The sequence below is a fragment of the Oenanthe melanoleuca genome, chromosome 5, assembly GCF_029582105.1.
Source record: "Oenanthe melanoleuca isolate GR-GAL-2019-014 chromosome 5, OMel1.0, whole genome shotgun sequence".
NCBI classification, from domain to species: Eukaryota; Metazoa; Chordata; class Aves; order Passeriformes; family Muscicapidae; genus Oenanthe; species Oenanthe melanoleuca.
This window is the reverse complement of record NC_079339.1, coordinates 53787422-53814035: the sequence shown is the minus strand read 5'-3', so window position 1 is coordinate 53814035 and position 26614 is coordinate 53787422. Positions and strand designations below refer to the sequence as shown.

The 26614-nt window shown below is 41.0% G+C and overlaps 2 protein-coding genes across 3 annotated transcripts in view; one reads left to right on the top strand and one right to left on the bottom strand.

Annotated features, from left to right (window-relative positions):
- Window positions 1-26614, top strand: part of BRF1 (BRF1 RNA polymerase III transcription initiation factor subunit) — a 170709-nt gene that overhangs the window by 62984 nt on the left and 81111 nt on the right. Inside the window, exons 4-7 of the mRNA XM_056492506.1 lie at window positions 5269-5300; window positions 13955-14027; window positions 22957-23106; window positions 24664-24757. Of these exons, the coding sequence (XP_056348481.1) occupies window positions 5269-5300; window positions 13955-14027; window positions 22957-23106; window positions 24664-24757 (349 nt within the window). The remainder of the gene's footprint in view (window positions 1-5268; window positions 5301-13954; window positions 14028-22956; window positions 23107-24663; window positions 24758-26614) is intronic.
- BTBD6 (BTB domain containing 6) lies at window positions 15884-19331 on the bottom strand. 2 transcript variants are annotated; one of them, XM_056492509.1, is made up of 5 exons: window positions 18711-19331; window positions 18162-18459; window positions 17892-17982; window positions 17499-17617; window positions 15884-17272 (listed from the first exon to the last, which is right to left on the bottom strand). In XM_056492509.1, the coding sequence occupies exons 2-5, from the start codon at window positions 18368-18370 to the stop codon at window positions 16240-16242; spliced, it is 1452 nt and encodes a 483-aa protein (XP_056348484.1). In that variant the 5' UTR covers window positions 18371-18459; window positions 18711-19331; the 3' UTR covers window positions 15884-16239. The 2 variants fall into 2 exon arrangements, with proteins under 2 accessions (XP_056348484.1, XP_056348483.1); XM_056492508.1 differs by having other exon boundaries at window positions 18162-19331.

The window sequence follows — 26614 nt, the reverse complement described above, 5'->3', positions numbered from 1 at the left end:
GTCTTAAGTGAGCCAGAAAGCCCCACTTGTAACCCTTTCAGTTAATGCCAGGGAATCAGGCAGGCTGAAAGCAGCCCCAGATGCTTGTCTGCTCCTTGATCTGCCTGGTGCTTGCATGATGCTGAATTACTGCTGCTAACTTTGCCTTGGATGTGAGGATAGTGGGCCTGCACATGCTGAAAGAGAGATGCTGCAGAAATATCCTGATAGATCTGGGGAGGGAGTGGGACACTGCTTTTTGTTCTCAAATTGGGGATTTTAGAGTACAGAATTGAGAGCAGTACGCTTTTATGAAACAGTCATACAGCTGTGAGCAAAGAAGAAAAAAAGCCCTGCAGACCAAAATGCAGTTCTTTTTTAATCATGCATTAATCTACACATAAATAAAGATTACTTTTTATAAAACCAGCATTTGTGCTTAGCAGTTTCATTTGTTAAGTGCTGTTTTTGTTTGTGTACTCGAATGCAGCCTGTGCTACATGGACCTCTTTGCAGAGGCAAAATTGGAGACTGAAGTAATTTTGGAATCTGGCTCTGTGGAGATTCAGCTCCAGGCAAAGCTTTCATTAGAATTGTCAGAAATGAGTTTTCTACGAAAGAATTGAGTTTGGGTATTTTCTAATTGTTTTAGTTTGGTGTCATTGGAAAGAGAAATGTTTACTTTAAACAATCATTGTTGTCAATCAGTCTCAATTAATGGCTAATTAAAATGGTGAAAGTTCGGAAAGCAGCAGAGGTACAACTGTGATAAGTCATAATCAGAAGTCATATGGTATATGAAATTATGGAAGGGGAAGGTTGTGAATTGAGTGTTGATCTGGAAGGTTGAAAACTGGGTTCTGGGCCAGCCAAATGCTGTCACTAGTTTTTCACCCTGCTATCACCCTACTTCTGTGTTCACCCTCCCTTTTGTCTTATTTCCATGTATTTGTTAAAGAAAGTGCTTCTGGGAAGTTCTCATTTGTTATTTGCAAAATTGCAAATACTTCTTTTCATTACGAACATGAGAAATTTTTGTTTTAATAATCAGATTTTTTTTTTATTTTGCTTTTCAGACATGTTTCCTATTAAGCTTTGCTTTCTTTGCAGCCAGCTAAATTGCTGCTGTTGAGTACAGAAAGTGAGATTATGTTTAAATATTTTATATATTTAATGGATCTGGTTTTAGTTTTGGTGAGAAACAGAAAATATTTTAGCTTAAACTGAATAAAGGTGGCACTTCATTACAGTCAGCAGGACTTTTATGGATGTCAAACTTCTGCTGAGTGTGAGTGGCTTGCAGTCACAGTTCCTTGGCACTAGTCCTCCTTCCATAGTATTGCTGCTTTTGTAGTAACCTTGTAAAAATAAGTAAAAAAATATTCCAAGGGTAACTTAAAAAACTAACTAACTAACTAACTAAATAAATAAATAAAATAAATACTAGACCCTTTTTCCTTCTTCTTAATACAGACCTGTGTCTCCCAGATATGACATCCTACACAGTGGAAGAATTGTCAGACACTAAAAATTATACTTTTTAAAAATATTTTTTACTTTATTGTAAATTATAGTGGTTATTTTAACAGTGTCTTGCACAATTTATTCCTTCAAATGGCAGATTTGCCTCTGCTAGATGTTATTATTGAAAATCAGGGGGATTTTGCTGCACAGAGTACTTTAGGATTGCTGGAATATGTGAAATGTAGGTCTCTCTGAAGTACAAATGCATGTTTGTTTTGATACTTTGGGTTTTAGGTGTCCGGTACTATTCATTTCTTCATTAACTTTTGTTTCCTCTGGTGCTGAGAATGAGATCATTATTGCTGTGAATCATGGAGCTCTCGCATTATCCACAGATTTTTGGATAGTAAAGGCAGAAAAGGAAAATTTTGGCCACTCGATTTGACCTTTTGCATCATGTTGACCAAAGGATTCCCTTGAATTTAATTTTTTGAAATAATGCCTTTAGACATTTCTTGATTTACACATTTAGACATTCCTAGTGATGGACAGTCAGTTGCATACCTTGGTGAAACTTGCTTAAAGAATTAATAGCGAAGGAAAAGCAGTTAAAACTATTAATGCTTTTTCTTTTCCATTTATTTTTTTTTTTTTTAATTTTGGGACATTTATAACCTAAGTCCCCTTGTGTCCTGTTATTTGCATGGGCATATCTAAAGTACCAGTAGCTTTCCATCCCTTTAGGAACTTTTCCATGTGGGTAGCAGTCTCCGTATGTGAAATGATCATTGTTTTCTTCCAGCCTCAAAGAAAACATTTATCTTATGATTGTATAATTTTTGAATACATATTAAGTATTATCTGCTGTTTTCAGCTGCTGTTGCATGTTCTCCTGAACTGTTCCAGCTCTGAAAAGAGTTTGAAAACAAGGGCCTGTTTTTACAACCACTTCCTGCTGATAATCGTGCCCACAGTATTCATAGTAAAGGCCAATCCAGTGCTACTGCATGACTCAAGTTTCCCCTTTTGCTTTGCTGTAGTAGCTACACATCTAATCAGGGAGAGAGATTGCTGGAGGCTACCTTAAATGAAATCCAGAAGCACCACATTTTCACTGTGACCTTTGCTTACAATTTTGGTGGACATTTGAACTAACTTCTCTAAGGAGCAAGGGAACTGTATGTTAAAGCATCTATATTGCAGCTCTAAATTGATTCAGAGTTGCCTGAACGTTGCTTGTGAATTTCCCTACTCCTTAGCTCTGATCTTGTGTCATTATAAATGCATCCCATGCTCTCTGTTTCTTCTTGGACTAAAAGGTGGAGTTGTTTTCCTAGCAGTAATAAAGCCTAAGCTTTGTGTTAGTAAGTTTAGATTTTCCACCAAAGTGGGTTTTAATAGTTTGAGGAGGTTGAAGAATACTCTAGGTATACAGATTTCATGGCTGTAACTGAAATGCCTGGGTTAGAAAAGCACCTCTCTGGCTCATCTAAAATCTGAATTAGCGTTTGGCACTGATGCTCTTTCTGACTCCTCCTGTCTCCAGTGACAGCAGCCAGGCTCTAGGACCACTCAGTTCACTTTGGTGCCTCAATAACCTATGAGATGCTTTTCTTTTGGTTTTTCAGGGGGTTTTTTGCTCCTAAATTGTGGTGAGATCTGTCAGATATGAATGATAATTTTACTTTGTCTCATTGGGGACAGTATGTCAGGGTGGGCATGGAATAATCAGGCACTTCAAGTCAATAATGAGCTGGGAACATTTTCAGAATTAGAATATTTCTTCAGCACAAAATTGGCATAGTGATTTCTTCCTAGATCTGTTTGATGAGCTGACAATTATTATGGTTCCTTGGCAATTGTATTGCTAAAGTCTTTCCATTTTCTCTTTTTTCACTTTTACAAAAAATTTGCACTGAATTCAGTATTGCTCTGTGTAGATTTCTAAACTGTGTATTTTACAGATGGTTTTTGTTAGCAGTTTCCTTACTGTGTTAAAATTTCAGATTACTGTAATGTCTTGCATAATACTACCTATAATGGATTTTTTATATTTTTTTTCAGAGCCATACTGAATTTTCAGCTCATTAACTACCCAGCTATGCTGTGGTTTTTAATGTGGAAATTAATTTCCACCAAATAATATTAACATAATGTACTATGTTTTGTTACAAATTTGGAGTACATTTGTACAATTTCAAATGCAAACTAAGGGTAGAAACGCTCAAGGATAAAAGTTCTTAACAAGGAAAATGTTTATGTATAAACTGATTACGTTATCTGAATTACTCTCCTTCCACAGCTGATAATGTTTAGGAGAAATGTGCACTGTATTACTCTGGCATACTTGAAGAACATTCACTAATACTTATTTTACCACAGTATGCACCAAACTACACTGCTATCCCTGCATTTTATTTAATGCTGGATTTCTTAACACATTGCTGCATACAAAAACTCAAATCAGCCCTACATACATGTTTTCTTTCCCTGCCTCACTTTCTCAGTCTCTCCCCTTCTCTCACACTTTACCTTGACTCTCCTTTTAATAATAAAACCAGAGCCCTTTTACAACACCTGAGTACTGATAGCACATCCGGCATGTGCTCATTTACAGCAGCAAAAGGGTTACCTTTGCACCTTGGGCTTTTTTCTTCTTTTCCCCCCTCTATTTTAGATACTGTTCAGACAATGCATCCATAAGTATGCTTGCTTGTTAAATCTAATGGAAACTTGTGGTGGTTTGGCTTATTTTTAACTATTATGTTTTCCAAGTGTGCCCATAATGAGTAGATGGTGATGTAATATTTTGCAGCAGCACAGGATATCACGAAGGGAGTGAAAACTGAAGGGTAACAGCTGATTCACTTGGCTGGATAAGGGAGCAGCCAAAGCAGCTTTTACTTCCCAGCTCTTTGACATGTCCTCATAGAAAAGACCAAAATAAACTTATTTTAGTTTTCTTAGTTTGCTCTTCCATCCGTGTTTCTGGGCTTCTAACCTTGCACAGGAGCCTGATGATGCTTTATATTCTTAACTGTACTATGGGTGTTCTATCTTGATGCTTTACTGTTTTTAGTTATCACAGAATAATAGAATGGCCTGAGCTGGTAGGGACCTTAAAGGTCATCTAGTTCCACCCCCTGCCTCGTGCAGGGACATCTTCCACTAGTCCAGGTTGCTCCAAGCCCCATCCAACCTGGCCTTGAACACATCTGGGGATGGAACATCCACAGCTTCTCTGGGCAGCCTGTGCCAGGGCCTCACCACCCTCACACAAACAAATTTCTTCCAATATCCAATCTAACCCGACTCTGTTTCAAGCCTTTCTCCATTTTCTTTGTAGGCTGCCTTCAGGTACCAGAAGGCAGCAATTAGGTCATCCCAAAGCCTTTTCTTTTCCAGGCTGAACAATCCCAATTATCTGAGCTTTCCCTCATATCAGAGCTGCTCCATCCCTCTGATCATCCTGATGATCCCAGAGCTGGGTGCATCACTGCAGAGGGGTCTGAGCAGAGCACAGGACCCCCTTACCACTAAGGATGTGCAGGATATGGTGAGTACTGTAGGTGACACAAGTTGTTGGCTTGTTCTTTGAGACAGCTTGGGCAGTAAATTCAGCAGGTGCTGGCAGAATGTTTTAAGCAGCTGAACAATTAACTGGATGTTGGCTGTTAGCATAAGAGGTGAATTGACCTAACCCATATTTGGTTTCTTTGACAGTTAACTTGGGTTTATTTCTTCCCTTTCTTTGGCTTGCTAATGAAATGAAATGAAGAATTACTGTCACATTCAAGTGTGTATATTCCTTGACTCCTTTCACAGATATGTTACTTGACCTCAGTGACCTTCTTCAGGTATTGTAACCTTTTTTAATTTGACTTTTTTTTTTTAAATTGTTGAAGTTTATGATATTTTAGTTTTTCTCTAAAAATTTTAACTGGAAAATCACTGGGTTTGGAAATCTGAGTAATTTTTCAGTAAATTTTTTTGCTTTTAATGCTGCAAACAACATAGCAAGAGTTGGTATGATCCTTTCATCAGGATTCAGGGTCATTGCAGTGGCACAGGGTCAGATGCTGCATATTTTTAAAACAACAGTTGTTGAAGACAGAAATAACTTTTTTGGTAGGTAATGCTGTGTAAATGTATTCGTGCACTTCAGAATTGTGTTTTATAAAATGTATTTAGAGAGAAATAGGAACTTGCTCTGTCTGTGGAAATAGAAAGCTCTGCTGACATATGTTGTCTTACCCTCATTCTCTCTGTTACAACTGTTTTACATACAATGCGAGTGGGTTACTTGCATCTATTTTTGTCCTCCCAGCTGTCTTGGTAAATGGCATCCCTCTGAAGACTATTTATTGCTTGAAGCAATCTGCTGGAATTGCAATAACCAAATGAATCTTTAATTCTGAAATTTAGTAACTTTCTTCTCCTTTCTAAACTCTGATTGAATTATTTTGATTGCTCATGACCAAACAGTACGTGTGTAGAATGGGAGATTTGTTTCCTTCTAAACACAGGTAATTTTTCATGGTGATGGTTTTGAAATAGAATGATCACAGTAGTATGAAGAATAGTCACAATGTGAACTAGAAGAGGTTATTGTATCTGTAAGAGGAAAAGATGTATTGTCAGCAGAAACAGACAAGAAGATTGAATGATTTGTCTTCCCGTCTGTGCATTCCAGCCAGAAAAGATTCTGAGATGGGACTTATGAGGACCAAAAGGTTAAAGAGGGGCAACTGGGGAGATGGGAGAGACAGAAATACATTAGTAGTAGGGAAATAATCAACCCCTGAAAGGAAAAAATCCAAGATTTCAGTATCTTGATTTGCATCTAACCGTGTCTTCTGATGAGCACTACTTTATGGCTTCTTTAAGGTGAATCTGAGCAAACAGGAATGTTGAATGTTACTGTTAACTCTACCTATCCAGAAAGTCCTGTTTAAGAATACATAAATGAGTTTTTCAGGCTCTAGCTTGATGTTTTTTTTCTCCCACCCCAAGTTTGAAAAAAAAATCAAACAAACGCCCACAAACAAAACCACAAACCAAACAGAAAACCACAACTACAAACCAAGCCAAACCCCCCTCCCCCCAAAAAAAAAATTCACACCACCTTGGTAACAAAACATTTGTGGCCCAGGCAGAAAATTTCAGTACATTCTGCTTTAGATCAGTCTTTGCTCACAAAACCTAAAAAAGAATTTGTTTGTTAAAAATAGTTCATTAGATGGTACTATTTTACCTTGAAGTGCCTCTTTTTTTCAAGGACTACTCTCCCATCCTGGAGTTGGGATATAAATTTTCGTAAGGATGAAGAGTTGAGAGCACTAGTAGTAGTGGCAGCAGTATTACATTTCCAAAGTATTTAATTTGTTCATACTCATCTACAAAATTTGTCATAGTGGTCCAGGTGACTGTTTTTCTTGGTGAGATGAGTAAGGTGTTTATTTTATAACACAAAAGAATCACATCTGAAGTCTAAAAAATGAGCTACTGCTGATCTGCTCCAACTCTGGCTAAGAAACTAATAGTGAATGTTGAGATTTTTCTTCAGAATGTTCCTGATGCAGCTGAGTTGCACTGGGAAGTAAGGGACCTGCAGGGCTCTTTGTCAATCTGGCTGCAGGAATTTTGTAAGTCACCACATGAAACATCCTTACAGATTGTTTTCATGGAGGCTACTGACTGAATTACTGAGCACCCTGAAATAGGTTTCAGTGCATTTGAGGGTGAAAAAGTCATAGAATCATTAAGGGTGGAAAAGACCTGCAAGATCACCAAGTCCAGCTATCAACCAGCACTATGTCCACCATTAAACCATGTCCTAAATCTGCTGTTACTTACAACTCAGTATTTAATGACCTATCTTATATTCTTTCTCTCTTGCTGATCTGTTTAGCTTTTTTTTTTTTTTTTTTCCTTAAGTAGCAGAGGAAATCCCAAGCATGACCTCTTAGGCTCTGGTTTGTACTTGTTGTACATCCCTTCTTCCTGTCTTTCTTGAGTTGCTTTGGGAGTTAAAAATATATTAAAAAATAAAAAGCTGTCCCCTACAGTGTAATGTGCTTTTAGGATAGTATTGTGCTGCTAAAACTTATCAACTGAGGAGACTAATTTTCACTGTTAATGGCAGTCTCTGTGAAAAGTCATATCAGTTTTCCTCTTTTGCTGATGACTGAGATGTGGGAGTTTGTCTTGTTCCACAGGGGAACTTCTGCATTTTCATAACAACTTCTGGAGCTTCAAAATTTCTGCCATCTTGGGAAAAGGCAAAAAGTCGTCTTTTATTTTTTAATTGGAAAGGCAATTTCCTTGATGTTTTATCTTCATGAGAAATACATCTTGCATCTTGGAAATCTCCTGTTGAAAGTGTTGTCAGATCCAGAATGCCTGTGATAGATTTGGAGTTCAAAGCATGATCTGAAACAAACTGAAAATGTCCAGAGCACTGCTACAAATCAGGCGCCTTCCTTGTGCTGAGCAGTCGTGCTGCTTGTTGATTGAGTTGGAAGGACGACCAGTCATCAGTCTCTGACAGGGAAAGTACTTGCTTATATTTTCAGATCCTGCATTTTACTTGCAAATACAGTCCTTAGAGAGGTCTGCAATCAGGCCTTTTGTTTGCTTTTTTGTTAGTCCAATGTAAGCGACAGGCCTGGCTTGTTTAGGAGAGCTGCAAAGCCTGTCTAGCCTTGGCCAAGTTTTGAACAGTTTAGGTTTTCTCTCATCTTTCCAAGCATCCCATTCCTTGCACCTGGAGAACTGTTTGGCTGAAGTTTCATCTTGATGTGGTGAAAGGCTGCCTTTCACATCCTCAGAAATGGCTGGGGTTTTTTTAGTCTCTTGTCATCTCCAGTGTCATGGTCTTTGCAATGGGGTCATAAAAGACTTTGGGGACAGGGGTTGGCAGTGCTCTGGTCCCCAGTTTCAGCCTAGTAGAATATAATTTTTAGCATGTCTTGTGGTATGTCCTGCTGTTAAACAAGGCTGATGTTCACTGAAGAGATCTTAGACATCTCAAGAGCCCGGCTCTTTATAGAAATGTGCAGCAGGAAACTTACTTCAATGGGTGAAATTAATTAAAATGGGATGTCTCTGCTTGATATCAAGAAAAGGTTTTTCATTATGAGGACAGCCAAGTGTGGAAAATTGGTCGTTTAGAGCAGTTTTGAAGTTTTTATTCATCAAGGTTCTCAAGATCCAGAGCAACCTGGTCTGTTCTTGTGGCTGAGCCTGCTTGGAGCAGGAGGTTGGGCTGGAGACATGATGAGATGCATTCCAACCTGAATTACACTGTGATTCCAGGTAAGGGAAGAGGATGCAAAAGTGAAAATCAGAAACTAGTGCTTGCTTGGTCTCTCTTCCACTTCAAAACACAACTCTCACCCTATTTCTTCATCTGCAGTCTAGTCAAGTAACAGTACTTGCTTGTCTAGAAGAATTTTTATTGTGAGTTACTTTTGAACACTTGTTTTCATTTATTTAATCTAAAGCATTGGGCTCCCTGACTCCCCTGTGATTGTTGCAAATTATTACTCTTTGACTTTCTTGCATAGATGGTTTGATAATGGCTTATTGTACTGCTGTGCTATTGGAAGAACAACTCCAGACCTGCCATGGATGTGATGAGCAGGAGAGTCTCCTTTGGAGTCCCCAGGCTGAAGGCAGTGCTTTAAAGCCCACTAAAAAAGGGATGCTGGTTAATTTTGATTTGTGTCTCTTTTGAATGACAGCCTGACAAGCTGAGTTTGGTACTTGTTTGTATTTTTGTGTGTTACCTTTTGACTGCTCTAAATGCAGTATGATCAAAAAATTTAGCAAGTTTCAGTTTATTGCATGGAGAAAGGTAAAATAGAGTATTTTTCAGTTTTTAATACCTTTTGTTCATTTAAAATTATTAACATGTTGACTGTATTTGCCTTTATTGCCCCTATGCAAATTGATGTTGATTGAGTTAATTTAAACAACCTGTTTGGGACCTTCAGGCATTACTACAGTAGAAATGTTAATAATGAATCAAATAACCACAGGTGCCTCTTTCCCCAGCAACAGACACTCTCCTTAAAAACTCATTTGCTTTTCATGCTTGCTTAATTATTTAGGCAAGCAGCCATGGATGTTTCACAGTGTGAATTCTCATCGTGTTCCAACTGCCCAGTCTTTTGTCTTTCCAGAGGAATATCTTAAGCACTGTCACCATTTGTAGTACTTTGCCAGAATGCCACACTATGGTCTTGAAAAGCCTTTTTGGAAATTGCTTGTAGAAGGGTTATTGATTTATAACTTTATGGAGCTTACAGTCAAACAAAAACTTCCATTCAGTGGTGGCAGCTTTATTTTTTGCTACTGTCCAGAAGTTAATGTGACCTGGTAACCTGGTAACTGTATGAATGGGAGATTCCCTGTTTCCCCAAGAGAGTTTAAAATTCTGAAAGGTGTTAGACTGATGAATTCTGTGTTACTGGAAATGAGGTGTTTGTTGTTATTTCTGAAAGTGGAATAATATTGGTATTTGTGAACAGATCAGGCATGATGCGAAAGCAAGAGGAAATTATGAAAGGATAAGAGTCTCTCTGGAAGTGTCCCTTTGAAATCAGGGTCTGATGACTGACAGATGTGAAATGAAAAGACTGTCTCCAAAAAATACTGTGAAGGGCAAAGAGCATAACAAGTAGAAGGATCTTGTTGTGAAGATGTAACTGAATAATTGGAAGCCATTCCTTCACTAAATGCCCCTTTTAATTAACTTAATGTGTTTGATAATGAGAACAGAAATTAACTATTGGTAAAGGACAACATCTTAGAGAATGTTAAGGTCTCCTGTATAAAGAGGTTTTTGCAGTGCCTTGGTGAGCACGTACTTTTGTTTTGCTTTTTTTTTTAATAAAAAATATGTGATGGGTCCACATGCTTGTAAACTTACTCTGTTAAGTATGAGTTGAATGTAAGAGAATATGGTAAAAACTATCAGGGTATGCAGATATTTTAAAATCTCCCCTCTAATGGAGGTTGAGAAAGCACTTCTCTTTTGCCATAGGTGTTGATGCTTAAACCTAGTGATTGCATCAAGTTTAGGAAATTTTAATATCTGATGAAAATCTGCAAAAAAACACCACAAGTTTTCTGAAAGTGTATAAAACAATTGTTTCACTTCAACATTTTTTACTGGGGAGAGTTTGGAAAAATACTGTTTTTCAGTATGATCCTTTAAAATTAAGGGGAAAAGAGGCTGAAGTTGATATGGTAAGCTTTAAAGCTACACCAATTCAAGTTCAAGCCAGAAACATCCTTTTAGAAGGGCATTTTTGTTTATTCAACATTCTAAGAACTCATATAAAATTAGGTTTTATAAATGCAAATGTCATATGAGTCTAAATTTGGAACGTTAAGCTTTTGATGGATTGGAGTATATGAATTTTTATAAGAAGTTCTTAATGAAGAAAGAACTAGAAATTAAAGTAGGCCTGTAAATTAATTCTCTTAATTTTCTAAGCTTAATGGAGTGCAGAAAAACCAAATGATGGGAGTAAAGAAAGACCCTCTCTAAATGCTTATTTTATATCATATCTCTTCTATCACAGGATCTGTGCATGTGAGTAATAGCTGAAATCAGTGACAGCAGAATAAAATTTTAGTAAAAGGGCCACCTTCCACTAAACCCAGGAGATCTTAAATATCATGTCTCAGGAATTCAATGGCATTACAGACTTCTGGGTGAACTTTTAATTTTTCATTTATGAGAAGTGCCCCAGAACTTGTGAATATCTCTTAACTTTTAGAGTTGAGAAGCATGTTTGAGAGGGCCTGAAGTATTTTTTTCCTATTGATTTGCCAGAAAAACTGGAAGCAATTAAGTATTCCTGATTCTTTTTGTGACCTTGGCATTAAAAATGTGTGAGCTTCGTGAGGAAAACAATATAGAACATGGACTGTACTGTATATTTTGCTTTCTTTCTAAATTGGTAGTAACCAGAAACTAAAAAGAAATGGACTTGTGAGCAAAAGAAAGAAATTCCCTCATTTTCCATTTCTATTTTAATTTATTGTTTTGTGCAAATGCACTGCCTCCACCTTGAAGTCAGTCATAAAACACTGATGATGTGGGTGAAGTGGAAAAGCAGGTTAGATTTAAGTGCATTACTTCTCAAATAAACCATAGATCAGGAGACTTTTAGTTAGGCCAAGGAAAGGATAAATAGTCATTGAGCATATTTATTATTCATTTGTCTTTGTTTTAGATTTAATTTGGCAATCACTTTGATTGTTAGAACTTCACTAGAATAAAATACCTGCTTATTTATGTCTCTTCATATTTATTTGCTCTTTATTATTGCATTTATAGAAAGCCTGCTTGGGAACAGTTTCTAAAAGAGGGACGTGGTTTGATGGTGACAAACATCAAGTATTTGGATGTCATGACAAGGAAAAAGGCTGGAAGGAGAAATACCTGTTTGGATTAGAGTTTTATGGGGTTTTTTCCTAGACTAATATGAGAGAACTAGATGAGTTTGTGAAGTCTCTAATGGAAACGTCATATGTACTTTGCTCCACTGAAGTAACTTTATTGATTTGTGCAGTGAAATCGTCCTTGCAGAACAGGATCTAAGTGATGAGGTTTAAGATTTATAGTAACTTGGTCGGCCAGCTTAGAAGGCTGAAATTACAGCCAAACACTCATTCTTTATGTTAATATTTTTAAGACAAAAGGTCAAAACAACCCATTTTGAGCTTGCAGTGAATCCAAAGCAAACTGAAATGCTGCAGACATTTTGCTTTAGTAGATCTGTTCTGTCACTGTGGCTCATGGAAAGTCACACACTCAGGCTCCAGTATGAATTGCCAGATTCAGTAGGTGCATATTTTTTTCTGTATAAAATTTGGTGACTTATTTCCTGGAAAATAGATTTCTCATTCTGAGGGTACGTTTTGCTCTTTTCCTTCCCCTAGAATAATGCTTCTATGTTGTTTGCTGTTTCAGGAGGAAAAAGGGCAGTAAAATTTAAAGCTATATTTTTGCATCTTCTAGGCCAGTCCAGCCATTGGTCAGACATGGAATACACTCACTTTTCACTAAATATGGAATGAATTACCATCATATCATGTATAATTGATGGCACAGTCACTTTCAGAATATGTGATCATTTTGAGGATTTCTTTGAAGTTCTAATTTCTGATTATTTTATATATTTGAGAAAAATATACATGAAGAACATTTTCATGTAAACATTCTGAAGGGCTAGGTGAAAACATGTCAGTTGATTGGAGGTTTGGTTGTTGTTATTGAGATACATATATTTTAGCTAGCTTGATAGAACCATCTATACACTTGGGAGGAAAGCCTGCTTTTAAACTAATGTTGGCAAAGCTCTGATGAAATGGGAAGGGCAATAGTTTTTTAATTCCATAGGCTTGTACCATCATCATCACTGGGTTGTGTAATTCACAGCCAAATAAACACCTTCACTATCCAGGCATAGGAAAGAGAGGGACATTTTTGTTCCAGAAAAGCAATAGAGTAAATACCATGGTTCAAAACAACCCAAAATCTACTTGCTTGGAGTGTAGGAGGATGGAGTTTTTTATACTAACCTTGACCTTTACATATGCCTTGGGGGAAGCAAGGTGTTCATGGAGCTCCGTGGGAATGTTTGAGACTGATTGGGAACTGGAGTATATCCTGCCTTTCTTGCTGACCACAAAAACACATCTTAAGAAAGAGAAAGAAAACTTCCTCAGACTTGTAAAATACCAATATTGTTGTCTGTGCTATAAATTGAAAATCAGAGTATAAATAACTCCTCCCCTCACTTTACATCTTCCTGGGTGCAGCAGTGAAGGAGGGGAGGGGAGCAGGGCTCTGTCCCTCGTGCCTGAGCAGGTTTGGTGTGGTTGAGGGCTTTCCTGGTTTTTTTCTTTTTTTTTTTTTTTTCCCTTTTTTGGTTGTTAATGTTTTTAATGTGATTGGAGGCAATGTCCAAACAAGATATGACAAATAACCCTTGGGGCATGTAGCACCACTCCTTGATTTGGTGAAAAGTTTGGTGTGTGCTTGTGCAATACTTAATTATGCCACTACAGATGATCATGCAGAACCAAAAATTGCACTGACTTGTATTTGCTCAGGTTTTGTAATGGTACAAGATAAATGACACTTTATATGTACTGATATCACATTGAAGTCTACTTAATGCCTTATGATGTAACGTGACAACTGAAGCACTGTACTACAGAGGAGCACTGAGCCCACTGAAGAGCATGATGAACAACTTCTTATAATTTTTCAGCATAAACTTATGCTTTGATTTACAATGCTAATTTGTGCAGATTTTGACAAGCACTGAGTATTATCCTGTACATATGAATATTGCTTGTATAACTTGAATTTTTTTTTTAAGCAGGTTAAGATTTCAAAAGTTGAGGGTTTTTTCTTCTATATAAATGTTCTATTAAAAGCATTTGTGGTTTAAGATTTACATAATGCTTTTTTGTCTTTTAATAGGTGAATGTCTATGTGCTGGGAAAAACTTTCCTTGTGTTGGCCAGAGAACTCTGCATAAATGCTCCAGCCATAGGTATTTTTTTAATGATTTGACTTTTGACTGTTTGAATATTTTTTTTTCTATGGTTACTTGTAAAAAATATGTATGTATGTATATATACATAGTATTGTATGTTAATACCCAAGTAGTAACTTTATAGTGAAGCTGGAGTCAATCCAGGCAGAGGAGCATTGCTGACTATAAGAGCCTGTTCTCCTTTATGTAAGAGCTTTTTTGGAACTAGATGCTGTTTTCTTTTGCAAATAGTTTTGTTGCTTTTTCCAAGAGTAATTTGGGCTATACTAAGACAATGGACCAATGCATAACAAATTTGTGTGTCAGCAAGCTCCTACAGGCCTGTCACGCTTCAATTCCACAGATGCAACATTTGATAAGTATTTCCCAAATTTACTATCTGTCCATCACCTGTAGCTGAGCTGTTGAGTGCTTGAAATACAAGTGGCTTGGCGGAAAATGAGGAGCAACTTTTTCCAAACATGTGAGTAACTTGTAGTAAGTCAAGACTGAAATCATAACTGTGATAGGAAGGTGGGGTTTAACCTGTTGAAAGGGCATGGAAGCCATGCTCTAGGTTGTGGGTTTAAGCCAAGGGGATTTGTGCCAATCCCAGTTAAAAGAGTGCATTTGTAGTGAGGTCTTGTGACTGTTATCCACCTCTGTGTAGGAATTATATGCCTGCATCTTTACCCACTCTCACTCCCACTCTCCTTAATCTGTACTGAGAGAATCAGATGGCTGTGTAGCAGAACAACACGGGCACACCCCTTCAGCAGTACAGGGCTGGCACAGGACTGCTGCCTCTGCAGCAAGGGGAGCATCACCACAGCAGCACCCACGGCTGCACAGCTCCAGCTCTGCTAGAGAGGTCTTGTTCTCAGTCATTCACTGCCCTTCTTATTTTTCATCACTTTTTTTGGTCTTTTTTTTTTTTTTTTTTAGGAAGAGAAAACAGGCAGGATTTGCATTGCAGCTTAGTTTCAAGGTGAAAATTAATGCAGCTTGGGAAAGGCAAACATCTTAGATGTTGAGGTTCTTGTTATACACGGAAAAAATACAAGTTTAGACAGTTGAATACTCTCTTCCAAGCTCATCCTAAGATTTACAAAATCCAGAAAATATTTCTAATTGGCTTTGCTATGATCATGAGACCTTTGAGAAAAAACAAGTACTTTCATCTCTTTCTGAGAAAAGTACTAGCATAAAATGATTGCTGATAATGCCTGAGAGTATGTTTTCCAAAAAAAGAGCAGGAGGAAAGATCCAGCAGCCCCTTTTTTTAAGGTGGTTTATTTCTAATTAGAAATCTTAAGTGAACCTAAACACCATCTTGCAAGTATTTTTGTAATGCCTGCTGCTCTTTATAAGGATGGGACATAAATTCAGATAGTGTCTGCCAGTAATACAGCTCTGGGCTAAATTTGTGATGCTCCTGAATTAATTAACTTCATCTGTGTATACTGACTCAGGCCATTCAAAGGGGGGTCTAGTTTGACAGGTGCAAGTGGCAGTGTTGCTGTTTGGTGGGCAGGCTGGAGGGTAACAGAGATGCTTCATGTGAAGAGGCATTAGGAGTTTTCAAATATAACCACAGGATGATTGTGATCAGCTTTGGTTACACTGATGGTTTGTCTATGTTCAGCTTGGGCAACACACAAAAAACTCTGAGCTTCCTCAAATGTCAGCTCCTTTTCTCATGAAGGGAAAATAAAGGCTGCTGATGGATAGTTTCAGTTACCAAGATAGGGAACCTTCCTATTTGCTGGGAGTGGATACACACAGGGACCAGACTACAGTGTCATCACCCCTGTTAGTGGTACATGAATTAACACACACGAGCCATAAGGTCAGCAAAGATAAAGTACACAGGATTTAGGGCAAGTAAAAATGTTTTATATTTCACAGATTCGTAAACTGCTCTAGTTTAGAACATTGTTTGAGTCAGCTGCAGTCTGCAAGTTAGTTATCTATATACAAAATAAATGCACAGTACGTGCAAAATTTAACATTTTTCTGCATGTTGCAGTCTTAATAATTAAGTCAAATAGCTTATGAATAAATAAAATAAGATTAAATTCAAGAGCATTCCTTCACTTATTTGTATAGCCTGATGTAGCAGATAGGTAAGTAGCATAACATTCCATACTGCTGCAGAGTTCATAGTAAAACCAAAAAATCCCTTAATGTGCATCATTGCAGCACTGGAATACAATCAAGGTGAAATGCATCATGCATAGAAAATGAGCTCAGGTATTTGTCCTCCTTGTACTCCGGTTCCATTAGTACTGTCCGAGGAGCACTGGAACTGGAATGTCACTTTCCCGCACTGCACTTCAGTCATTCCCTCTTGTCCAAAGTAACTGAGTTCGTTACCATCGAGAATAGCACTTACATTGTAAAACGTGTCTTGCTCAACCTGCACAGGGTGTTCAAACCACACAGAGAAGGTGTTACTGGAGCCGTCAGAGGTAAACTTTGTCAGATTTTGAGCAAGGACAACACCTAAGCGCTTCAGTTCGATTTTGACGCTGTATTCAGCTTTGCCACAGCTTGACCCATACAATCCCAGTCCTGCTATAAATATCCGTTTGTCTACAGCAAACTGAATACTGTCACATCTGCCCCGGTACCTCCACTGATTGCTGCGATACGCAGACGACTGGAACCGATGGCAGCGCTGAGGCACGAGTCCTTTTCTCTTCGTCAGGGGGAACTCTAATTTGGGTTTATTTGCAGCTGTGTACCATAGGAATATGTTGTGAGTCTCCTCGAGGGTGAGGATGTCGGACTGGGCAGCTCCGTTGGCAAACTCTTCCAAAGTCATGGTTGGAATCCGCACCAAGTACAAAGCTTTCCCTAATACATTCCTCTTGTTGCGTGGCGTAACCGGCAGCCCTTGCCTTTTGCATTCAGCCTCTGCCCAGTTGAGAACAGCCTCGAAAACTACCACTTCCTTGGTGTTGAGTGCTTCCCGGGTTACAATGATCTCTAGTGTTTGTTGGTCTATCTCACAGAAGCCCTCTGACTTCAGTGCCATTTCTGCCTGAGCATCAATCACTTCCCAGCAGCGCTGCGTCAGCTCTGGCTCCTCGAAGAGCCTGCTCTGAGACAGCAGGACACAAGCGTTCTTCGCTTCTAAGCTGGTCTCCAAAAAATTGACGCAAGCCTTTGCTAGGGCCGGCACGATGTACTTCTTGGCAGCATAGAGTGTAGCCAGAACTGTGTCAGCTTCCAGGTCTATTTCATCGCTATACATGTATCTAAACGGAGGGTGAAAAAAAAATTATTTTCTCAGGGGAAAAAAAAAAGTAGGCCATGAAAATAATCTATAGTCTTTGCTGGCAGTGAATCTGACATTCATTATTTGTCAGCGCATTAAGTAAACAGCAATAAGTGCATATTGCACAATGTCAATTAGGAGATGTATATTTTATAAGCTACTTTGATTCTGTCCATGTAATTAGCAGACTTGTAGTGGCCACTTACTTTAATAGGATTAGAAAGGCTGCAGGTTCCACATCTGGTATATGGATTTCAGATTTGACCTCTGCGAGATCGCCATAAAACATAGCATAGAAGACAGAGCTACCAACTGCCAAAACATACTGGAAAATAAAGAGAGAGAAGTCTCAGTAACATGGATCAGGAACAGCTGAGCGTGCTGGCTTTCCTAAAAGCTACATTTAGCGAAAGTTACAAGCTGCAGTGGAAGCAGAACACTGCCTCAGACTGCTCCCTTTAATTTCAGCGTATGTGAATTACTTCTGGGATTAGACAAGAGCTATAATTAGGGGAAAAAAGTGGAACCTCGTTTGTAAGGCAGGGGGAGAAGGCGACCTGCACAGCAGCATTAAAAAGCCAAAAATTATCTGCACAAACCTTATGGGCAGGAACTTTCTTGGATGCCCCTGGCGGGCCCACGATGAAGTGAACGTCAGCCATGAGTTCGTTATTGAACATCAGCGCGTTCCTGCAAGCAGGGGAGGGGGAGAAGCGCCGTTAGCCGCGGGCTGCCCTCGCCCGGTGCCCCAGCCTCCCGCCGGCGGCCCCGGCTCCGGCCCTGCGCTCTCGCCCCGCCGGGCGCAGGTGCACAGGGCGGGCGCCTCTCTCCCGCCCGCCCGGAGAGGGTCCGGCGGGCCTGGCCCTTACCTCTCCCGCAGCGTGGGATGGAAGGATTGCCAGTTGGCGCTCTCCAAGTTGTTGTTGTTGAGGTTTTGGAGCTGGGGCGGCGGGGGCGGCTGGGCGCTCTGCTGGAGCTGCAGGGCGTTCTTCTTGCTGTTGGCAGCGGTGGCGGCGGCGGCGGCGTTGCTGTTTGCAATGTTAGTGTTGGTGCTGGCAGGGTAAAGTTCTGCAGCCATCTTCTTCTTCAGGGACAGGGGCACTATCTCATAGCATCCTGGCACCTTGCCGTTTGACCTCACACTCTTTTTGGACTTCTTTAAGGTCTCTGGAAGCAGAAGAAAAAAAGTCAAACACTTCATGATCCTGCCATTGAGGCAACCATGGGGCAGTGGCATGAGCAAGAGAACTAACAGATCCCAAATGCGAGTCCCACTATCAGGATATTTTGTACGCTTCTAGATGCAGGGTGGCCTTTGGTTTTTTTTTGGAGTGTGTGCCCGCTCTTTGGTTACTGGCCCGACGCACCTTTCCGGGGGGAAAGGGGTGATGCTGTGTCGGATCAGTGCCAGCGCTCACCTTGGCTTGTGGGGGGGTCCCAGCCTCCACGGCACTGCCACGACTGCAGCGGGGAGCCCGAGCGGGGCCGGCAGGCAGTTCCTTCCCCAAGGAACGGGGACAGAAAAATTAAAAAAAGGAAAAAAAAAAAAAAAGGAGAAACCAAAAAAAAAGGGAAAAATCCAGCAACAAAACCCCAGGAATCCGGCAGAGGCGGTGGGTCAGGAGCGAGAGTCAATCCACAAATCCTCCGAGTGCAGGAGCCCGGCGAGGGTGAAGCGCAGCCAGCCGCCCGATCCCCGCTGCCAGCGCTCCGCTCCGTCCTTCCCGGCCCGTCGGGGGCACATCCGCGGCGGCCGGGCCGAGCCGAGCCGAGGCGGCGGCTCCCTGCAGTCCCGCTCCCGGGCGGCCCCGCCGCCGCTCGCACCAACTTTGCTCCGCTCTCCGCGGCGGCCGCCGCCGATTGTGCTGCTGCTCTTCCGCGCTCCTCCCGCCCGCGCCAGGGGCGCTGCTGCCCGCGGGACGCCCCGGCTCCTCCGCGGCGGGCGGGAGCGATGCGGCGCTGCCCTGGGCGCTCCCTCGGCGGTGGGACGCAGCGCTGCGCGGCCGGGCTCAGCGCGGCTCTGCCGGGCCGTGCCTCCGCCTCCCGCACTAAGAGGCAGCGGCCGCGCCGCGCGTCACGGCACCGGCGCCAATGGCGAGCGGCGGGGCGCGGCGGGGAAAGCGCCGGCCCCCCGCCCCGCCGCCCGCCCGCCCGTCATCCGCCCCCCCGGCCTACGTGCGCAGCGCCGGGCGCCCGCAGGCAGCGAGCCCCGCGGTCCCCCGCGATCGGTGCTCCGCACCGCCCGGTGTGCCCGCTCCGGCCGCAGCGGGACAGGCGCGGAGGGACGCGGGGCAGCGCGGGGGCAGCGCGGAGGGGGCGGCCCCGAGGCGCAGCGCCGTTCCCGGGCGGCCCGGGCGGGGGCGCCGCCGCTCCGCGCTGCGCTGCGCTGCGCTGGGCGATGGAGCCGCGCTGCCCCGGGGCGCGGGGGGCACGGCCCGCCGGGGCCGCTCCGGCCCAGGGACGCTGCTGCGTTCCCTCCTCCGCTTTCCCCGCAGCCGCCGTGCCCGGCTGTGCGCGCCCTCCCGTCCCACCCATCCTCCGGGATCGTTCGGCCAGGGATGTCCCCCGCGCTGTGCCCGTTCCCTGGGGGCTGCCTGCCGCGGGGATGGGCTCCCGCTGCGCTGCGGGCCCTGCCGCTTTCCGTGGGGAGGACGGACTCGTTCGAGCACAGCTCGAAATTGCTCTGACATCCCTCTTAGTAACTGTGTGGCATCAAAGTTATTCCAAAAGTCCAAGTTTCAAATCAAAATTGGGATCAGGAGAGAAGGGGAAGTCTTCAGCAAAACACATCCTCATTTCTTAAAGCATGAAATAATGTTTTTCTTGTGATCTGCTTCATGGGCCCCAGCATCCCCTTTGAGGAAAACCAGGGGGGTTTTGCCCGACTGTAACTTGCTCGCGTGTGGAGGGAGCGCTTGCAGCCCCAGAGGTCACCCAAAGTCAGAGGGGACCCTCGGTGCACCCGTGCTGCTTCGGTGCCCCTGGAACGAAGCAATGTTTGGCGTGTGCAGCTTGTAACATTTCTTACTTATTTATTTTCAAATGTTTGCATCCATGCAGGATGTGTCTATGCTAACCTGGACTCAGTCTCTGATTTATATATACAGTTACTTTTTTTGGTTTCTTTAAGTCTTGCTGTTTAAAACCCACCCACGTATTCATTTTCTGTCTGTTTGGTAGCTTCAGAATTCAAATTAACGATGTGCAATGTTTTGTCAAATGACCTGTGGGCATGAATGCCAGCAGAAATGTCTGAATAGCTACAATGCAAATGTGTAAATGCTCCCGAAATTCAGCTCTGAAACTCAGCTCCAGAGAGAGAGCTGAGAGTTGCTCCTTGCAATCTGGTGAGGTATATGTGGTAAATTTACATCTGACATGTTTTGTAGAATGGCAGTAATTCTGGTCCAATTGGTAGTGCTATTAAACTGGCCAAATTTTGGTCTGGTAAAATTTGACTCCAGATAAATAATGGATTGATTGATGTGTGATAACTGGAATGGGGGTTTTCCTAAAGTTGAGCCTATTTGTTTGCACTGTGTACTACTATTAATTCAGTCCAATTCTAGAGGGTACCCCTAACAATAGTAAGTGTAATTGTTGTACCTCTCCAAAGCAAGGTCACTTGATTTGTGCTAAAGCAAATAACAGGGTTACAAAGAAAATTGCCAGGGGAGGAAGGCCTTGGGCTGTATGTCCATTCCAAAGACCGTACAGTAAAATCCAGGTAGATTTTACTGAAATGCCTCAAGTGACAAGGTTTAAATATCTTCTGTTAATAGTATGTCAGCTAACAGGGTGGCCAGAAGCATTTCCAACTGTTTCAGCAATTACAGGGTTAATTATTATTTTTGGAATAAATAATTCCAATATATGGGATTGTGGAAGCAATAGACTCAGATAGGGGAACTAATTTTACAGAAAAGATCCTTCAGGGCAGTATGACTGCTTTAGGAAAACAGTGGAACCTCCATATCCCCTGGCACCTCAGAGCTTGGGCCAGGTTAAAGGAATGAATGGAGAAATAAAGAAACACTTTCTGAAGCTGGTGTTAGAAACTAAGATGCCATGGATACGGCTCTTACCATTGGTTTTGGCAAGAATAAGGGCCAGACCCAGAGAAGATATTCAATTATCATCCTTTGAATTAATGCTGGAATTCCTTACTTTTGTAATTCTCAACCTAATGGGAGGGTGGAAATAAGTGAGGCATATGTAAAACAATATGTGGCCAGGATACTGTCTGCTCCATGAAGCTGGGCACTTTCCAGCTAAGAAGAGATGGAAAAGCAGACCAGGCATTGCTTTGTAACATTGCACGTGTTCCTGTAGTGCCAACAGCAAAGTTTAAGTGTATGCTGAACCCCAGGCTCTGGTTTCTGAAAGGTCGGGTTTTTTGTTGTTGAATTTGGAATATGTAATTTGTCTAAAATAAAATCATGCTTGGAAGTGCAGAACACCTGTCCATAGAATCATGGGGATTGGTAAAGTTCTCCTAAACCTTTGATTTTTTGGGGTCATGTTTGGGAGGGGACTGCAGCCTGGAATTTCTTCAGTTTTGAGGGAGTTTGAGGTTAAAAGTTCTTGCTTTTTAAGTGCTTTCATTTAAATGCTTCTCTGAGGCTGACAGGCATTATCACCTATGGTGTGATCTTGGTAATTATGGATAGCAACAGGGCATCATTGTTAGAACTTGGTGCTAAATGAAACTGCTTTGATTAGTTGTAAATCCCTAAGATTTTTCCAGTGTTTTGAGCTGAATTTTTATCGGTTTAAGTGCCTGCATAGGGGACCAGCAGAGGAAATTGAGTTGAGACTAATAGTTAACAATTTACCGTACATCATGGATTTTCGGTCAAGTGATAAAAGGCTGGCAGGAAATGAGAAATTGATATCTCAACTAAGAGTAAACATGTGTTAAGTGTAGCTTTTACAAGATTGTTTGATAAATTATGAATTGGTTTAGGCAGAGCACAATCTGTACTGACATATTTTGGTTAGTTTGAAGCTGATAACACCAACGCTTGAAATAAGTTTATACATCTGGAGGCAGATTTGTGGCCGGTGTAAATTGTCATAGTGCTAATGATGTCAATTGGGTTCCAGCATTTTATGCTAATGGAAGTCTGCCTTCATGTCTGTAATAAACTCTGTTTTGTTTTCTTGGAATATGAGTCTGAGAAGCAGCTGGAATTAACTTTGAAGGTAACTAGATTTTTATTAGGTAGGATTTTAAGCATGAATTTTTTTCCGAGCTTAGTTGGGTTTGAGATGAAACATGCAAGTTACCTTGTTCTTTTTGAGAGATGTTAGAAGAGAGATGTTAGAAGTTTTGGGCCTAAATCATCTCCTCATTCTGCAAAAGCTTTTGTAAGGGGTTCATTTTGGGCATGATTTCCCTGATACTAGTAACACTACTCACGTGTCACAGTCAGTGTGTGCAGCTTTGGATGCTGAAAAGAAGAATAATGTGTAAGAATGTTTGTGCAGTTTTAAAGATCTGCTGTTTATAGAGCAAGAAACTATTTTGTTTTAGGTTATCTAAAAACAGCAGCACAATCTGTGTTTGCTGAGGTGAAGCCAGACAAGCACAGCAGCCTCGCTGCCCTGCATTTCCTAAATCCATGTTAGGGTTAGACATAACGGTGTTCCTCTGTGTTGCAGATCCGTGTTTGTACATTCCCCGTTTTGCTCACATGCTGGAGTTTGGGGATAAGAACCACGAGGTGTCCATGACGGCGCTGAGGCTGCTGCAGAGGATGAAGCGGGACTGGATGCACACGGGGCGCCGGCCCTCGGGGCTCTGCGGGGCAGGTGTGTCAGAGCCTGGGCCCACAAAGTCTGCAGCAAATGAGGACCTCCCCTTTTCATTGGTGATACCCATATTCTAGGGGTTTTGTTCTGTCAGGCATCTACAGATTATATAGGACTTCATCAAAATAATTTCTGAAACTATAACTTCATTTTTACCCTTGCTCCTACAGTACTTGCTCAGACCCTTTGTAGCTTACAGTTTGAATTTTTTTTTTAAGCTCCTTTCTGGTCATTTTCTTGCCCCCACTCTGCAGGCTCTAGCTGCTAAAAGGTTTTTTGTCAGCTAAAATGACACCATTAGTGCAAGCACTTTGATTTGTGTCTTTACACAGAGTCTTATGCAAGAAGTGCCCTCTTCGACCTGTTTTGTGATATTATTTTTCTCTCTTTCTTCATCTTTTTCCAAGATCCTTCACTATCATGATGCTTGCAGAAAACCTGTGGATTTGGGAGGGTCAGGTTAAAAGATAGTAGCCACTGGGGTCAGTAACAAAGAGTGTAGGTAGTCACAGAGTTCATGTATGTGCTTTATTTTATTTGAAAGATCTTACATATGTATGCATGAATGAGAAGTAATGCTCAAACCTTTGAGAACCCAGGACTGTGCAATTTTTTTGACATTTCTAGCCCCTTTTTGTTAATAGTACTTGATTGTAGTACATTGCTAAAAATTTGAGTATAGACTATGGGAGAGCAGTCTGCTCTTTGATGCACTGCATGGACTCTATCCACATGAGCAAGTAATTTAATTCAACAGACACAGATCAATAGATGGAAGCAGGTGATGCTGAGCCCCCTCCATCCATCCATGCAATATGCAGCTCACGTGTTGGGCTGTGGGCTGGGTTTAATTTGGTTCCCTGGCTTAAAAGTCTGTGCCACACATAGCTTGAATGACCAGTTATTAGCTCAGCTCTGACATTCCTGTTAGGAGCAGTTTAAACACATACCAGAAGTGGAGCTCTGGTTTAGTTTCCTCTACAAAAAAGCACTTTTTTATGCTTAAAACTGCTCTGTTCAGTGAGCTACTGTATGATGAGTGGGAGTGGTGCTTCAAAACAGAGCTGATGCTCTGAATCAACAGCCCATGTAAATGCAACTGGTTATCTAGCTGTGTAGAGGGTGTTGCAGGAGAGCACTTGGGCACCAGCAAGACAGGGATAGTAGTGGCAGCAGTGAGTAACCAGCCTAGGCACATTCAGTGTTTCTCTGGAGATCTTTTTATTTGGGACAGAATTCAGTGAGTTCTGCTTAAAAGATGGTAACTGAAAATAAGTGATCATTGAAATGCTCTTGTGCTGTAGATAACCATGGTTTCCCAAATGTTAAAGCACAGAATTTTTCAGAGTGCAACTTGCACATGGCTTAGTGGGTAGAAAGCAAAGTTTGTAAAGTCAAGTCTATCACCAGTACTCGGGGACACAGCTGAACATGGGCATTTACAGCTCTTTAGCTGAAGGCAGGGACCAAGAGAGGATATAGTTACCTGGCTGTTTCCTGCTTTCCTTCAGGAAATTTCCCTCTTTTTGATATTAACTTTCCCTGCTTGTTCTCTAGCTCTGCTAGTGGCGGCAAGAATGCATGATTTCCGCCGGACTGTTAAAGAGGTCATCAGGGTGGTGAAGGTCTGTGAGTCTACATTAAGGAAAAGGTCAGTGCAGTCTTACTGCTTTTGTCTTTCACTTACAGTACTGAACAGTGATATAGTCTAAAATAAATGTATATTGGAGAAAACCAGGTTATTTTCATAAGTGCTATGAATCAAATCAGTATTTGTTTTAGCTGGTCATTTTAAAGTGCTAATACCTCAGCTCTTGCTTAAAGCCTCAGATGCTTAGCAAAGATGGTAAGGAGCACTGTGCCTATTTAACAGGTGAAGACTTGAAGGCAAAATAATGCTATGTCAGTAATATTATCAATATTGTCATGTCCTCAGAAAAAATAATTTATTGATTTTCAAAGATGACCATCTGCTCTGAGAGTTCTTTTTTCATTAATCCAGAAGCCAAGTGATGAAAAGTCTTGTCTTTAAGCTGTTATTGAACAGCTTTCAAGTCTTTAAGTTTGTTATTGAACTTTTCAAAATATTTTGCTGAAATGTTCATTTTTGGTAGTGTTGCACTGCTAATAAACAGAAGATAGCAGAGTGAATTTAATGATAAGTTCAGTGAAGGATCCCCTGAAAGTGGGAATTTTCCAAGTACGTTTATTTTTTCAAAGATCAGGTTGTATTTTCCATAGTTTAATGATATAAGCAGATACCCAGTTTCTGTCATTTTACTTTTGAAAAGTTGTGGCGTACTCTTTCTGCATAGGTTGAGTTAAAAATTACCTAATTGAAATACCATTATTTCTGTTGCCCACAGCTGAAATTTTTCTATCACCAGTGTATTCTGATGTTTGTTCTGTCTTTAGAAAGCTTCCTTAGTATCTCTCTTCACCTTGCTGGGATCAGCTTAAGTACATCCAACTGAGCCTAATACTTGTTTAAAATACTCACTTATTAATTGTGGAAAATGAAAATTATCTTCATTGGTGGAACAGGAATGATGTTATTTTCCAGCTATGCATGGATAGTATAGGGATAAATTTAAAGTGTTTTAAATGCTTCAAGGTACTACAACTATAAGGATGGAGCAGTACCAATGCCACTTTTTTTCCTCTGGCCAGAAGGTCACATGTTTTAGTTATGCATTTTGTATGATTAATGAGTTATGCACCACAATCTACTCCAAAATAGCTAAAGAGTTTGTACTTACTAAGAAAATAAGCATAATAAATTAGAGTTGGAAGGAAAATTAATTTGAGCAATTGTTTCAAGTGAGAAAATCTTACTTCAAAATTCATGCTTTGAAATGTTTACTCAAGTCACACACATCAACTAAAATGACAGCCTTATTTACTTTGACAGGGTAAACGTGACAGCTGAATTATTTTCAGGCAGCTATAATTACAACTATTTATCACGAATCTATAAATTTGATTGATGTTTTTCAAATAAGAGCACGTTATATAGTATTTAACGAAGGCAAATAAAAAAAATACCTTTGAATAACTCTTTCTGCACTCCAATTTTTTCTTCTTCTTTCAAGAATTCCTTTCAAAATGCCATCAAATAGAGGTTGTCTAAATGAATAAGAACTTATTTCACATTCTTAAAAATTCCTTTGCTTCTCAGTTTGATGTGCAGTTTTATTTCCTTTTAATTGTAGTTGCTCTAGTTGGTAAAGAGTAGCTGCTGCTGTGTTTTATGAAGGTGTTGGATGCTGTGCTCACTGCTGATGGCTTTGCCCTGACAGCTCTGGAAGTGAAACCCAACATGAATCCAGATCATGCTGACACTTCCAGCCTGCAGGTTCTGCTGTGTGGTTTGATTTAACTCCCAGTTGGCTTCCTGGGGAAAGCACAGCCCATTGGAAGCCAGATTTGCTTTTGGTGCCCATGGCAGAAATCTGCAAGGGAAGGCTCCAAATGATGTGTGTCTGCCTGGGGGGGACAGGAATGTCTG